Genomic DNA, 16,432 nt, shown 5'->3' on the forward strand with positions numbered 1-16,432 from the left:
AAATATTTAGTTATATTGTACTGAGAAATTAATATTGTTCATAATTAATTTGCCTCATGTGAAGTGACTTTATAATTAAAATATTTCAATAAAGTGTTCGTTGTTTCAATTAAAATTAATATTTACAAGGTTTCTATTTTATAAAAATCGTCATATTTTTATTTATTCATGAATTATAATTGTAGAACATTTCTTCAATTTGTTGGGCAATTATATGCAGTGTAAAACAAATATTTTGATGAAGTTGTCATCAATTTTGAGTAAAATCCTCTAGAGGAAACGTGACTACGGTCTTATCACCCTGAGAAAAGTGTTTTTTTTTTTTTTTTCTAGGTATGCGCGTACATTGGAGATAATATATCGTACGAGGATGGCCCATCTTGGCCAAAATGCTCCTTAAGCCATTAAAAATCAACCACCCAACAATCGTACAAGGTAAGTCTTTTATCTATTTTTATTTTATTAGCAGAAGCATTTATAATTACATGCTTTATTATTCATGAATTTTAGCACAAATTGTATATGTTTAGCTAAATTTTGAGGATTTTTTTAGTTTATTAATGCTTCGCATTAAAAATTCATTCTAAAATTGAAAATCTAATGGGATTTTGATAGAAATATTATCGCACTGTATAATATATGAACTTATCTCCTAATGATTCAATTATGTCTATTAATTATGAGAGACCTTTAAAATCAGGATTAAATAACGTCTGTGTGGAAAATAACGTCCATGTGTGAGAGATTATTTTATGCAAACGATTCGGCATGCTCGTAGGCAGTCCATGGACTGCCTAAGAGCCAGTTTAAACTGCTTTAAACCAGTTTAAACAGTTCTACGAGCCAGTTTAAAGCGTCAGTCTACTGTTCTGGAGGGATCGGGAATGAATCCGAGCGAGCAACTCTCCAGGAATTTTTTAGGGTGGTCTGTTTCGAATATGTCGGGCCATGTACTCATTACCCACTGTAAGCATGGCTGAACCCGAAACTGGCCTGAAAAAAGGTCCTTTTATGTCCAAAGGGCGACTAATCGATATATATATTTACATATTATTTATCTATTACTCAATTTTCGTATAGGTTTAATTGATATAAAGGATAGCATCCCTATTTTGCGAGGTTTAAGTGCAGGAATCTTTCAAGACGTCCCGGGCCTCTCCAGTCCTAACCCTGACCAACTCGGACCCTGCGCAAATGCACAATTCATACTCATGATTCATATACACTTTTTATGAATTTTGCTTGAATATTTTTTGTCTTTAGTATATTGGTACATTAAGAAAATTCTAACATATTAGTAAATTAAATGAAATAACAAACGCAGTCAATTTAACGAATTAGAACATATATTACAGAATTTCTAATAATAAATATAAAAAAGTATTATTATTAAATTTTACTATTTTAATTTTTAACTACGTTAAATTTTCCAAAATTATAAAGATAAATTTTAAGATCTTAATTTCAAAAATAATCTTTAAAATTTACGAAGGTCAAGGAAACAGGAGAGGAAATGTAAATAAAAAAAGAAAAAGCTAAATATAGATAAGCTATTCCAAGAACTAAGTTTTTAACTGATAATTTTACCAAAAAATTTTGCTTCTAATTAGTATAAACCATACAAAAACAGTTAAAAATCTTATAAAACATAATTTTAAATTAAAAATTTTAATTGCTTTTCATCACATTTTCTCTTTTGTCTTTCATTTCTCTTCTCCTTTATTTTATATTGCGCTTCAAAAGGTTTTCATACACCATATATCAATTTTATTTATATTTTCTAATAATTTACAGTAATTTATTTTTATGTTGTTCATCAGCTGCCACTTTTTAAAAATCTTTCTGCTGGGTATACAAAAGGAGCCAACAGGTTCCCTCAGTATACATAGCAGAAAGATTTTTAGAATATTAAAGAGAGTATTAAAAATCGATCCCATAATAAGTTTTGTCATGCCCACAATGGAGTGGCCAGTTTCCCATAGAAAGTCCTCTGGGGAGACATACTTCTTGAAAGAACGTCAATATTACATTGTCGTATCTCGTAAAACCAAATTAAATTAAATCTTTTAAACATGAGTATTAGGGTTTCTCATTTCCCGGTATTTTGCTTGTCCCGGGATAGAATTAATTATTTTTAAGGTATACAAAATATCTTGAAATCAAATGGTACTTAAAATATAGCATGTTCGCGCTTCACTAGGAGGCAAGAGTTTTCCGTGTTTTCTTCATGTGTATAACACCTAAATTGAGGCCAGTTTGTCCTCCTGGGAGGCACTTTCCTTGGCATATCCCCAACTGGTTGCGTTACCTTATTTCAATAATTACTATCACCCATTGAACGCTAATAAACCAAATATCACTTTCGTATTATCTGTATAAATATCGTTGATTTTCACATTTTCTTTTTCTTTTCTTTCTTTCTTCTTGTGTTTTCTTTTCTTTCTTTTTTTTCTTGTTATTTTTGGAACATCTTATAAATCTTTAAATTGTAGTTAATTGCAAAATTGGCATATATGAACTTTATCATTATGAATTTAAAACTGTTTACTGTTTCAAGAAATCAATAGAATATTATTTATATATACGATAAATATTTAGTTATATTGTACTGAGAAATTAATATTGTTCATAATTAATTTGCCTCATGTGAAGTGACTTTATAATTAAAATATTTCAATAAAGTGTTCGTTGTTTCAATTAAAATTAATATTTACAAGGTTTCTATTTTATAAAAATCGTCATATTTTTATTTATTCATGAATTATAATTGTAGAACATTTCTTCAATTTGTTGGGCAATTATATGCAGTGTAAAACAAATATTTTGATGAAGTTGTCATCAATTTTGAGTAAAATCCTCTAGAGGAAACGTGACTACGGTCTTATCACCCTGAGAAAAGTGTTTTTTTTTTTTTTTTCTAGGTANTTTTTATAGTCATGCCACAAATAAGCTATATATTGATTATTGACCATTTGTGACATGCTATAACGAGCAAAAATTTAAAAAAACTAATAGGTAGGTTTAAAATTAATAAATACAAATGTATTCTGGAAGTGAATGAGTTAATTATGCTTTCTATTTGCAAAACTCCCCAACCTTAACAAAAAATAACAAAAAAAGTGAATTTTTAAGAAATTTGCGGGATTTCCCGGGATAAGAAAAATTTCCCGGGATATTTCCCGGGTTAAAAAAACAACCGGGATCCCGGGATCCCGTTTCAGAAACCCTAATGAGTATCACACAATTCACCTCATATTTCATTTATAATTTGTGAATGTTTAAAAAAATTCGTTTTTTAAATTTTATTTATTGTACAGCCATATAATTCTTACTTTAATACCAATTTGGAAATACGAGGCCTATATTGCGCTTACACAAGAAATTGCGAGTTCGATTTCTGATGTATTTTGTCTTTCTTCCTTTCAGATATTTCTTCCGAGTATTTTCTAGGCGGAAATTGAATTTAAAAAACCAACAGCGATATCATCTATTTAATCTTAAGCTTTATTTATTCAAATTGTTCATTAGAATGTTTCATTAGAAAATTTCGTTGGCAGGATTCCATAAAGAGCCAAATTATTAAATGCAGTAACACTGAAGAAAAATGATGAAAATAATGAATAAAATAAAGTTTAAAATATAACCTTCTGTAAAATTCTGCAAATAAATAAATAAAATTATATATTTTTCTTTAGCAAACATTAAATAAATTTGATTTATTTTGAATATTCTTACAGTTAAACTACTCATAATTGTACTCTTGCTTTCTGAAATTAATATTTTCTTTAGACTAAAAATAAACGAACTCTTTTTAAATACATTTTATAACAAATAAATGGTAAATAAAAATAGAATTTACTATTTGTCTAAACTTTCGGACGAATTGTCAAACAGTTCATTTATATCTTCTTCGGTAAGATTTATATTATCTACAGCAGTAAATAGCGCAAAAAATTGTACGTTCTTCGCGCTTTTTCTATCTAAAAAACATGTCATTAATTAAAATATTTGATATAATATTGTAAGAAACTTGAAACACGATAGAAGTTCATTAATTCGCCATCTAAAAGACCAAATCCAAAAATGTCGGATTACCAGACATTTTTGTATTTTTGCAAAATTTAATAAGCTACGTGCGACTTTGAATGTTGCAAAAATTGCTACAAATTTTGTATCATGCACTCCGTTATATCCTTCCGATTTTTTATGCACGCTATTTATGATACAGTGCTTTTTTTCGTTTTTAATAAGTTAGCTTAATCTTTTCCACCTATAAAACTTTTCCACTTTGTTGGCAATTATTGAAATTAGCCTAATTAAAAAGGGGGCCTTTTTACCCATAGGCATTGTGGGTTCGGCCAGGCCCATGGTGGGACGGCAGGGTAGCGAGAGAGGAACTCAACATATTTAGAACAAATCACCTAAGAACAATTTCAGGAGAGTTGCTCACCCGGATTCGACTCGGATTACTAGAAATTTAGGGTTACTACGTATTAAATTAACAAACTTCTACTTTAACTGAATAACATACTTGGTGACAACATGACATTTATATTTGCATTCGAACCTTTCTTGCCAAGAACTCCTGTTTGTGGCTTGATTTTGAAAGCCGGATCACTACATTTTATCTAAATTTTTAAAGAATTTTAAATAAAAAACAATAATAAAACACGATTAAGTGGAAAAAATTATACCATACCTTAAAGGCAAGAGCAGAAGATATATTACTACGAATAGTAAAAGATCCTTTTTTTCCACTGGGATCGTTGTGAAGAATAATGTCTGCTGGACTATAAAATTTATTAAACTTAGAACTTTTTCAAGATCTTTGCACAAATTTATAAGATAAATTCTCTATTACAGACCTGAAATCCTTTTCGTCTTCAGTTTTAAAACGTTTCGTTGCCATATTTAAAATATTCAAATAGTCTTTGAAATCTTGAATAAAAATTTTCACAAATAAAAACACTTCTTTTATATGCAATTTTAATGAATTATGGCAGATAATCTAATCTTTTTTGTTATCAGACAAAAACATTATTCACAACAATAGTAATTTTCTAATTTGCCATTATTACTTAATAAAATCAAAACTGTTTATTATATACTTTATTAAATATTATTTTATGTCACGTATTTTAAAATGAAATCATCGAGGTAGTTAAGGCGTCATCGATTATTTCATTTTAAAACTCCGAAAGAACCGGAATCGAATCAAGGAGGGATAATAGAAACACAGGAAATTTTCGGAGATGATCTATCCCTGAAATATTGGGCCCTATCCCTGACCATACGGTTGGTTCGGTGGGCCTGACCTAATCATCATCACATTGATGGTGCTGGCCGAATCGACGATGGATATGATTAGAAAAGTCATCTTGGTGCCCACTAATAACAGATCTAGAAATCTTTAGAAGGTGCAGAAAGGAAACAATCTGTCTTATAAAATTTTTTACTGCCTGAGGTGCAGATTTACTGGAAAGGTCTCAGAAAGAGGTGGAGCTGCACCCTACGACCCCCTAAATTTGTTCCTGTTATTTACAAGATAGAAAGAGTCAAAAATTAAAAACACAAGTGATTATTTTAATGGGACGAATGTGTATGTAATCTTAATTTAAATATTTAAAGTTTTAATCTTGTAATTACTTTAATGAACAAAATATAACATTTTATGCATAATTTCTTTCGAAAAATGTCTGCATGTAACTTATTAATACAGTATAGTAATACCGGTAAAATAAATAAGTAATAATACAAAATTAATTATAGTTCGGTAATTTCTAATTGAATGCAAATAATTTTTTTCGAATTCATTTAACATTCGATTTAAAGCATTCCAGAAATTTCATTTCAGATGAAGAAAGAATTTTACCTTCCAAATTATTTTACCGAAGATTTAAAGATAGTGTTTAAAAATGCAGAAAATGTCTCCTTTCTGCAAAATAGATGCGGTTGACTTCCGATGATGGAATCCAAAATATGGCAATCCAAGGACGGGAGATGGAAACGAAGATGGTCACGAGACACACATGCAACAATTGGTCCGACACTTGGAATTTTCGGGAGAAGAAGCTGTCACGCATTCCCAGGCTTTTATTCATTTCTATCCTCGATCGCCTATTACGATTTGTCGCTTTTTCCTCTATTTTAAGAATTATCCTAATTGTTGTAAATATGTTCTGATTACAATTAAATTGTTCCATTCCTAATATAATTTTTTCCCGCTAGATTCGTGAAAACTTCTGTGCACTGGTTTCATATTAGAAAATTACTAACATATATATTAGTAGCCCTCTGTTCTATCTATAAAGAGATAACCCGACGCAGTAAGCACAGAATTCTAAGGAGTGAGAAAATTGTAGGGTTTTCGAAGAATCCTACAATTTGCTTACTTCTTAGAAATGAAAAAGACGCCATCGAGAGAAAATGGAGCCTCGGCCAAAACAACTTGAAAGGTTAGAAATCTAAAAAGCCTTCGGGAGAAGAACGGTAGTTAACTTCAAGGAGACAGACTCTATTTCGTCAGACTGGAGAACGTATAAAAAGTTATAAGTAAAGGTTTCTTCTTTCAATAGTGACACTAGTAATATTTATCACGTTTTTCTTAATTACGCACAATTAACAGAGACCAAGATAAAAACAGTTCTCTTTATTTCGCCTATTTAACGATGCATTTCGGATTGGTAATTTTCCAATCTCTCTTCGGGCTGACTGCTTCAGAGTCTGAAGTTGTTGTCTACAACATAACGAACAAAAGGTTAGTTCGTCTTAATATACTTTTGTTATCCACAATGATGAATATAGTGCACAATTTGTACACATCCTAATAGTGTAGTTTCTGTATATCAGTCTCTTGCATTTACTGCCATGTTTTCTTTGTCTATTTTTGATGGGAAAATGCAACGCTTCTTCCATTTCCCACAGTTATTAACTCCTTATTACCTCTTAGAAGGATTTTAATTTCAATATTGTAGTTCATAACATAACAAAGGTCAAAATGTAGTTTTTCATTGTGAATATTTTTACAAGTTGAAACCAAAGTTGCCACAAACTACGAGCAAATTATTTATTGTGACATCGTCACAATGCCGGGCTGTAATTTTTAATCATATTTTTAAGATTAACGTTTGTTCAATCTTTTCCTTTCTTCATCAAGTTTTTCTGTTAACTTTCCGTGTCCATACGAAAGAAATCTTCCAGATATTTAATGGCTTCCCAAGAACCAACTGCAGATACGACTAAAGAATTTCTTTCTGAACTTATAATGGTTAAAGATTTTAAATCGATCAACGAACATAAAATATTTCGCAAAGTATAAATTTTTTTATTCCTAAGTCCGGGAAGTATTTACCAGGGAGATTAATGGGTTGTAATTCTACTAGTTCATTTGATTGGTCGTACTGTTTAGTTTGGCAAAATACAGACGAATTGCCAGTTGTAGCCAAAACATTGTACATGTCTTTGACATAAGAAGAAACTCAAGCTAAATTTTTTGGAAGAGAAGAGTTATTTTAAAAAGTCCAAACATAAATTAGCAATACTTCTTTACATTTAATTCTGCGTCACCTGCTTCTCTTATAATTCTTCTGTAAAATGCAGTGAAAGTACTGTATTCTAAAAGTCAAAGTTCGTTTTCGGGTTTGAATTCTTCGTTTCTGCTCACCCAGTGACCAACTAATCTGTAAGCCGATGTTATTATATTTGAAGGAACAGAAAAGCTCGATAGATGAAGTTCGTTTTCACTGTCAAGTTTTAGACTTTTGTTTATTATCGATTGTAAATAATTGTCTAAAATTGTAATTATTGAAGTTTGACGTGTTTTTCTTTGTCCTGTTTTGCTTTTAAGTTAATGAAGTATTTTGAAACCATCCACGGAAAATTAAGAAATTGTGTAGAATTGCTATTGTATGTAATAGCGTACCATGCAGATGCTTTCTTCAATATATCGTCCAGTAAGTTCGGATCTATCTTTTCATTATCTGCTGAATTCCTGATGAAATTCTTTTCTAAAAAGTTTCTGCAATGTTTCTACAGTCTGAACAACGAGCTTTTCAGCGTCGAAAGCATCGTGTCTTTGGTAATGTCTTTCGTGAAGTCTGCGAAATGTACCAGAAATTGCCTCAGTTTCCGTTTGTACACCATATCTTTGCATCAAAATTTGAAAAAAAAAAATGATTGTAGTTTTGTCTGGAAATTCGTGCAGATTCTTCATACTCTTCCCAACCAGGATAAATTAAATCGTGATCAATCTAAAATATCGAATGGTCATTGTTAGAATTCATAATATAATTATATTAGATTGTATAAATCTTTCAAGAATTATTTTAATTTGCATATAAATAATTTTGATGTAATTATTGTATTACATAAAAATTGTTTTTGTGTTAAGCATTTTAATCTACGGTTATTTTTAGTTATTCACCTGTAATTCAACTGTTTCCTGTTGTACAGATGTAGTTTTCTGTTCAAATATTTCACAATTTTTGTATAAATCACTCAAAGCACGGTTTTAATAGGTTTCTCTGTCTATTCCTCTTTCCATAAAATCTGGATATTTTTGTGGTTTCTCCTCGATATTTAGGAATTCTATATAACCAGTCTTTGCATAATCTAATGCCAGAGAGAATTTTCGAGCAATCTCTTTGCATATTGGAACATGTAATACCACATTTATCCGAAATTGCCAAGTGGGCACTTCCGATTATACCAATCTGAGCATTTTTTATGCATTCTTTCAATTTCAATTTCTGTCGTATGTATCTATGAAATAAGGAATTTGAAATTATTTTCACTGAAAATTAAAATAAATTGCTTTTAATTGCTTACATCGAATATGGCATTCGACTGTTTTTCTTCATTGTGAGAAGAGAAATTTTCAGGTTCTCGGTTATGAGAAAAGAGAAAAATCTTTCCTCCAAATAATGGTGTATTCACCTCCATCGAGATCGGATCCTGTTAAAAAATAATATGAATTCATTATTACATTATTTCTTGTATAATACATAAAACTGAAGGAATTAAATGTAATCTCTCTCGTTAATCCACATTCACATTGGAGGCATCTAAAAATATTTAAAATTATCCTACGTTCGAATTATCAGAAGTGCGATGTAGGAAACATAATCATTATTTATAAGCAGAAGAAAAATATAGAATATTTATTGAGCTCATAAAAATTAAAACTATTCAAATTTATTAAAACAGTATGAAAGTGTTATAAAAGTGTTATAAAATATTAGAATTCTCCAATAAGGACAATTAATATTCAGGAACATTTCATTACAGATTGAAGTGACAGATAACTTCAGCTTGTTTATAATGTCAAGTCATCTTTTTTATATTAATATAATAAACCCGATGTGTACGCACGCTTAATGCAATTTATTTTTATTCAAATTATCCAAAAAGGCGTTCAAATTTCAAATTAATGTTTATCATTTAATGTTAATATCTACGGAGAAAGACAGTAAGCCTACATTCAAACTAACCAAAAAGTTAGATCATTCAACTTTGAATTAGTTTACTATAATTTAATAATTAATTAAAATTATTGGGCTGCTTATTATTTTAAATTATTATTTTGCTAATTCCAACTGAAAAGCAGTAAGGCTTCTCTGTAACAGGATTTATTCCAGCTTCAATATCATCCTCTGTGATAACGTAATGATGCTCTAAAGGAATCTCAACTGTGTCTTCTGTATGCGAAAAGCACTGTCCCAAACGAGCCATGTACAGTACTTGGATACGCTTTTGGTTATCGAGAAATCCCTCATCCATGCTCGAATAGTATCAGCATTATTTCCTTTATCGTCTACCACATATATCCATATACTATGATCTTTGATTTTAGAATTTGATCATGCCAAAAAATTTGTAATGTCTTGCGCATATTTTTATTCCTCCAATCATAGGCATCGTAACTGCAAATTCCAATAATGCATCATCGCTTTAATTTGCTGCTGCACTTAACTTTCTACCATCGTCATCTCGAAAAGATACTCAGAGTGCATAATCTGAATCAATATTTCTCAACATCCTGTTATTGAATTGGAATTCGGGAGGATAAAACAAAGTTGTTGTTGGAGTCAAAACTACTCTCCGAATCAATTTGGCATCAGAAGGCGTTGTATATTCGTTATCTTTTGTACAAACTTGATGTTCTGTTTGACAATACCAACGATACATTGATTCGATTGCGCGTGGATAGTGGCAGAGTACACCACGTTCTTGCAATTCTAATATACAGTATACAGTACTCCAACGCTTTCTCTAAGGAAATTGAATTTTCGTTGCATTGTTGTTCTATTTGATTAATTAAAGCTTTTCAATTTCCTCTAGTTTGTTCTTGTAAGATAAAATTTCTATTAAGTATAGAGTATAAGTTGTAGGTGCAATCGAAATTAATTAAATCCAAAGTGGGTAATAAATATTTTACAGTAACCAATTGTATGCAGCCATAGTGAATAGGCATTGCATTGTTACACGAGTGAAATCTGATAACTATTTCTTTAGCAAATTCTACATTTTGAATACGTAACATCAAGACTGTTGATTTGCCATGTACGTCTTTGTCGACAGAATTGAAGGTTAAAACTCTTCTGCCCCTAGAATACGCAATGGGAAGATATTTAACTTATAGGAAAAGTAAAGCAGTGTCTTTCTTTATATTTAATTCTGCTCTTTTTGCAGCAACAATAATTCTTTGCAATCCGGAAATAATTTAAAAAGGTAAAAGAAAAAGATTATATTTAATAAAAAAAGTCTCAAGGCCTACGAAGAGCTTAATGAGGCTCTGGAGATCACAACTTACTCCATTCGATATTGCGGAGAAACATTGTTTAATTACTAGATTTATTAATTACAAAAGTTTTTAGCAAATAGAGAAACAAATTAATAGCGTTGGGAAAAATCGACATACAGTAGAACCTCGATTATCCGGACCTCTATTATCCGGATTGTTCAAAATAAACAAAAATTTTACGAATTTGCTGATTTGCACTTGGCGAATTACGATACTGTTTACGTACGTAATGGAATGCATAATTTTTTTTTTATTTCAACAACGTCTCACCCGGCACAGTGGCCGTAAACTCTTAAATATATTTTACGTCGTAATAAAAATATAACTTGACATACGTACAGTATTTATAAATAATTTATATTCAAATTACATCATTTCTATGACCATGGGCGGCGTAAGGCATGGGCAACGTGGGCCACCGCCTATGCCTCGCGGTCCGAAGGGCCTCGCGCCTCGAAGGTTTATGCATTACTTAAAAGCCGAGAACGCGACGAAAAAATTTTTCTAGTCATAAAACGATAAATAGTTTATCAAACTTTTATTTATAAAAAGCAGTTTCAACTGCTTTTTATTTTATAAAATCCGTCTTCTTGAGCCACCAGAGGGTCTTTTAAACAATAGCTAGTCTGTTAGCGCTGGTCAGTAGTAGACCAAATTCGATACGAATGTTTGTTTCTTGAAAATTTGATCACGATTTAAATACAGTATTCATTTTTAATATTACCGATATGTCATCGAAAAGAAAACGTGTTGTATTATCATTAAGACAAATTAAAATATTTGTTTCGATTATCCGGATTTTTCCTTATCCGGACTACCTTCATCCCCAACTAGTCCGGATAATCGAGGTTCTACTGTAACTCTTTTTTCCTTTTTCTTTCAAACTCTTTGTCCTGTGGCAGTAAGAGGACCTTTTAACACACCCATCAAGAATTCGGCGGGACCACAATGGGAAGATCGAATAGTGAAAGACAGAAACCATCCTAATGGAGATGGACCTTTCATGAAAAATTCGTGAGGTTTTTCGAACTCCAAAAGTGCTAGACTAACGCCTTAACCGCTTCCGCCATCCAGCCGTTTACATACAGATTATATACCGTGTTTCCCCGAAAATAATCTTATATTAATTTTTGCTCTGAAAAATGCGCTAGGTCTTATTTTCAGGGAATGTCTTATTTTTTCCAGGAAGAAGAATTCACATTTATTATTGAACAAAAAAATTCCCAAGTCGAACTTAGACGAGAGTGACGTATACCCGTGTGTCGAACTGTCGCCTTTTTATAGCGTCAACATCGGACTCGATGACCAATTAGTGCTTACTGAACCGTAGCACTATGCAAATGTCATGTGGTGTGATTTCCGGCCGACCAATTAGCCATCACCAGCCGTAACGTTATGCAAATCTGTGATTCCCAAGCCATAGTCTTATGCAAATCATGCCGTGTGGCGTAATTGTCTGCTGACCAATCAGTGGCTGTACTTTCAAAGAGCCAACGGCCACTTTCAACCATCTGTTCATGACCGTTAGGACTAAAAAAAACTTCGCTAGGTCTTACTTTTAGGGGAAGGTCTTATATTTCGCAATTCAGCAAAATCTGTGCTAGGTCTTATTTTCTGCGGATGTCTTATTTTCGGGGAAACACGGTATTAATATTGACATTGCATTACGTTCATTAATTCGAAATTTTAAGACCAGTATCTTTAGTCAAACTTTTTATTAGAATATTCTAAGTTTATTATACCTGTTTTTACATTTAATTTCTAATCATTAACATTTGTACAAGAAGAAAGCTTAACAGTCTCCCATATTATATCAGAAGAAATCCCCGCCAAGTAAGAACATCACTGACTGATTATATATATAGGAATCAGAGTTGCCGTTTTCGGGTCGATTTCTCCGCCCCCAAACAACCGAAGTAATTCCTAATATCTGGTTCGAAAGAAAATTGTTTTCTTAGATAGTGTGCAAATGTTCAAGATTTTCTATAAAGCGGTTGTCGAAATATAAGCAATTGAAAATGGCAATTATTTTTTGTAACATCGTCACAATGCCGGGCTGCAATTTTTAATCAAATTTTTAATTTATTTAATTTAAAATATATGCTCGCCACCTCAAATTAGTAGTGTACCCCTGTACATACACTTTTCCTTAATACTAGAGTCGTGTCAGCCATTTATCTAACACCTTCCAGGAAAAAATTTTTGAATTGAAATAACATGACTTCCGGTTTGTATCGAACGTTCGAATATAGTTAATTGGGGCCTTCTGAGCCCTAAGGTTTCTAGAACTGGTCTCGGATTTCATCTATCTAATTCCGTTCTCGCGATTAAGAAGACAGACAGACAAACGGACAGTAGAAATTTATATGTCGGCAATTTTTTTTTTCAAATTGCAGCCCAACAAAAGTAAAGATTAATTAAATTAATACTTAAAAATACTTTCATTTACTTATTTTACGTATTTCCAATGAATTATAATCGAATGTTAAGATATAAAATTCGAAGAATGGCTGTTTGAATTTTAAATTACAATATTAGAACATTCGATTTTCAAACTTAAACAAATTAGTTCGGTCTTTCTCAGTCTTTCTTTAGAAATTTTCCCTCCCACGGACGGGTTTTTGTCAATATTTTTCTCTAATCTTCTCCAACAATATTTGAAATACCCCATTTCTGTTTTAAATAGACTTTTGTAAAACATGATTTCATTTAAAACAGCCTGGAAACAACAGCCTACTGTTTTTACACATTTTGTTTCGATATCGCACATTTCTATAAATTTGCCTTTTTAAAATATTCATTTGTTTTATAATTCTAAGAAGAATATACTTACAGTATTTCGTTTCCTATAAAATTGCTCTATTTTTCAAAAATAGTTTTTAGATTTTGCATTTAAGGCTGTGACATACGCTCCAGTACCGTTAAAGATTTGGAATTTTTTATTATTATTTGATTCTGTCCACTCCGTGGTCACCGAGAGCAGCTTTTCAATTATATCGAGTGAGGATTCGGCCAGGTCTGCAAAGGAACCGGTGAGAGTTATTTGCCCAAATTTGGTTTCTGATTCCACAAAGCGATAGGCTGATGTCTTAACCGCGAATCGTCTATAAATGTGTTAGAAATATGGAGAGTCACAGCAGTGACTTCGCTGCAAGTAAACATAGTCACTGACTGCCTATATATAAGAATACGGAAGTCAGAGTCGCAGATTTTAGGGGGTCGATTTCTCCGCTCCCCAAACGCCTAAAGTTATCCTGAATATTTCGTTCGAAAAATAATTATTTTCTTAGGTAGTGTGCAATATTTGAAGAATTTCTATAAAGGGATTGCCGAAATATAAGCAATCGGAAAGCGCAAAGTTTCGTTTTTGGAACAAAACGAACGGATTTTAAAAATTCGTTTGGTTTGGCACGCGCGTTTTTAAAATTTCTTTCGTCGTAAAATTCGAACGTCGTAAACCGTTACTGAATAAATGAATTTACTCTTTTTAAATTGTAAAATACAGATATATCCAAAAGAAGGTCGATTAAGAAGACCGAAAACGTTAACATAATAAACGCTCACTGCTTGATAAATGGTTGTGTATTGTGGTTAAAATGTAAACAATGTAGCTTATTAATAGACTACAACATAACACTTAATATAAAAACATAACATTATAATAAAACAAGAATTTAAACTTCATTCAAACGGTTTGGTATTCGAATTTTTCAACTCGATGACGTCACATTACGTTCAAAAATATATTCAAAATTACGATCTACTTAACAGTATGTTTCTTGTATATTCAAAATATTTTTATATTTTGAATATAATTAAAATACTTTTAATATTCGTACAATAATATTTTAAAATTTATATATACTGTACTCACCGGAAATAACTTTTATGCCTAAAGTGCGTCCTCTAGGCTTCGAAATATGCGATTCATTAACGATGCCCTCTACTAAGAACGTGACGTCATGGATTGTTTTGACGAATTTCGAGACAGTTGTTGACATATATGTATACTTACACTTTTTTTCCAGTTTTTTTATTTATACGGTGCAATGATATTAACAATATCTTTACAAAGACGATAAGGTTACAGAATAAAAACGGGAGCTCTCTATGTACAGTACAATACAAATGATTACAAAGGGGCGACAGCGTACACGATAATACGGGGCATATAGAACATGTAAGAAATATGTGAGGGATGTGACGGGTCTAGCTCTAAGTCCTAGAATGATAGGGAACGGTAGTTACTTGCTTTACATTTATTTATAAGTCTGATGAGGGCCTGATAGGTATTCTTATTGTTGAGCAGCATTTTCTAATCGCGTGGCAAGTGGTTGGAGTTTATTGCAGTCAGTTGCTTAACTTTCATCAACTCTGTTTCCAGATTGAGACAATTAAAATTATAGTCTATTAATCTGTGTCGTACAAATGGTGAATTTTCTATTATTGCTTCTTTTAAATCTTTTAATCAATAAAATAAATATGTATGGAAATTGTTTCCAGTAACGTGTATTAGAGAGAATGTAAAATAAGGTTCATTTATTTATTACACCAATTGTTAGTAAGGCCGAAAAGGCAAACTGTATATAAAATCATACACAGAAATTTTGTGTAGTTCTAAGTTTTTCTGGTAATTGGCATCGGTAAAAAATATATTTTGCACTTCGTTTGCATTATTTGTAAGAGGAGATCAATAAAAACAGAATAAAATTTTAAAAATTCATTGTGTATTTTAATATATGATGATCAATATCTTTAAAAATGATAAAATTACACACATTTTAAAAAATGATAAAATTAGAAAACAAGAAATCTTGTGTTAGATATAACGAAATAACGCGATAAAAATCGCTTAAAAGTATTATGACGGGAATTAGGAATTGCAATATAGAAGATAGAATACCAATGAGCAAAGTTACAAGGATTAATATATTGTACATATTGATTTTTAATGTTTGTGAAATCTTTCTTTGTAGCTTAACTGTATATTGAATCTAAATAAGTTCAGAATAAGTTTAATGCTTTTATGTATTGAAAGACTCTTGGAAATACCAATGATTAGATTTTCAAATATAAGTCATTCTGTTAACGATTTAAGTAGTTTATTCGATGAGTATACAGTAGACCCCTATAAAACGGGTTTCTATAATTACGATTCCTATAAAACTGCGAAAAATTGCGACGGTATCCGTAAAAAACGGTAAAAACTCCTATAATTACGTAAAACGTCATCGGGCAGCCGAACTATTTTCCGCTGTCAAGTGCCACGCTACGGAGAGATTACTATCGTCTGTACAGTATTATATATAAATTATATATAAATTAGGTACTGTACATATAATTATATATTAATTATATATAAATTAGGTACTGTATATATAATTATATATTAACTTAATTTATTGTAACTTTATTATAATTATATATATGCTTTCTGCCACCTGGCAACACGCTACGGAGATTTTAGGCTAGTAAGTTCAGTTTATTATCATCTGTACAGTATGTAAATTAGGTACCGTAAGTCTAATACAGCACTAATTTTATACATTTCTTGTGAAAGAAACACTTCTTATTCAACGGCCATAAAAATTATTTATATTAATGATGTCTCCAAAGGTCAAGTTATTTTTC

At 31.2% G+C, this 16,432-nt stretch overlaps 1 protein-coding gene across 3 annotated transcripts; it reads right to left on the reverse strand.

The window, feature by feature from the left end:
- Positions 1–3,319: 3,319 nt before the first annotated feature.
- LOC111624696 lies at positions 3,320–15,027 on the reverse strand. 3 transcript variants are annotated; one of them, XM_023367607.1, is made up of 7 exons: positions 14,676–15,027; positions 4,866–4,938; positions 4,700–4,790; positions 4,568–4,628; positions 3,860–3,980; positions 3,736–3,790; positions 3,320–3,657 (listed from the first exon to the last, which is right to left on the reverse strand). In XM_023367607.1, the coding sequence occupies exons 1-7, from the start codon at positions 14,800–14,802 to the stop codon at positions 3,580–3,582; spliced, it is 606 nt and encodes a 201-aa protein (XP_023223375.1). In that variant the 5' UTR covers positions 14,803–15,027; the 3' UTR covers positions 3,320–3,579. The 3 variants fall into 3 exon arrangements, with proteins under 3 accessions (XP_023223375.1, XP_023223374.1, XP_023223376.1); XM_023367606.1 differs by having other exon boundaries at positions 4,532–4,628; positions 14,676–15,013; XM_023367608.1 differs by lacking the exon at positions 14,676–15,027 and adding an exon at positions 13,635–14,358 and having other exon boundaries at positions 4,532–4,628.
- Between the last annotated feature and the right edge of the window lie 1,405 nt (positions 15,028–16,432).

Source organism: Centruroides sculpturatus, unplaced genomic scaffold (genome assembly GCF_000671375.1).
Source record: "Centruroides sculpturatus isolate CEXI.00-Female unplaced genomic scaffold, Cexi_2.0 scaffold358, whole genome shotgun sequence".
NCBI lineage: Eukaryota > Metazoa > Arthropoda > Arachnida > Scorpiones > Buthidae > Centruroides > Centruroides sculpturatus.

Coding starts and splice junctions, on each gene's coding strand:
- LOC111624696 (XM_023367606.1), bottom strand. CDS start 14,802: ATGTCAACAACTGTCTCGAAATTCGTCAAAACAATCCATGACGTCACG. Junction 3,981..4,531: donor AAATGTCATGTTGTCACCAA/GTATGTTATTCA, acceptor CATGTTTTTTAG/ATAGAAAAAGCGCGAAGAAC. Junction 3,791..3,859: donor TCCGAAAGTTTAGACAAATA/GTAAATTCTATT, acceptor GTTTATTTTTAG/TCTAAAGAAAATATTAATTT.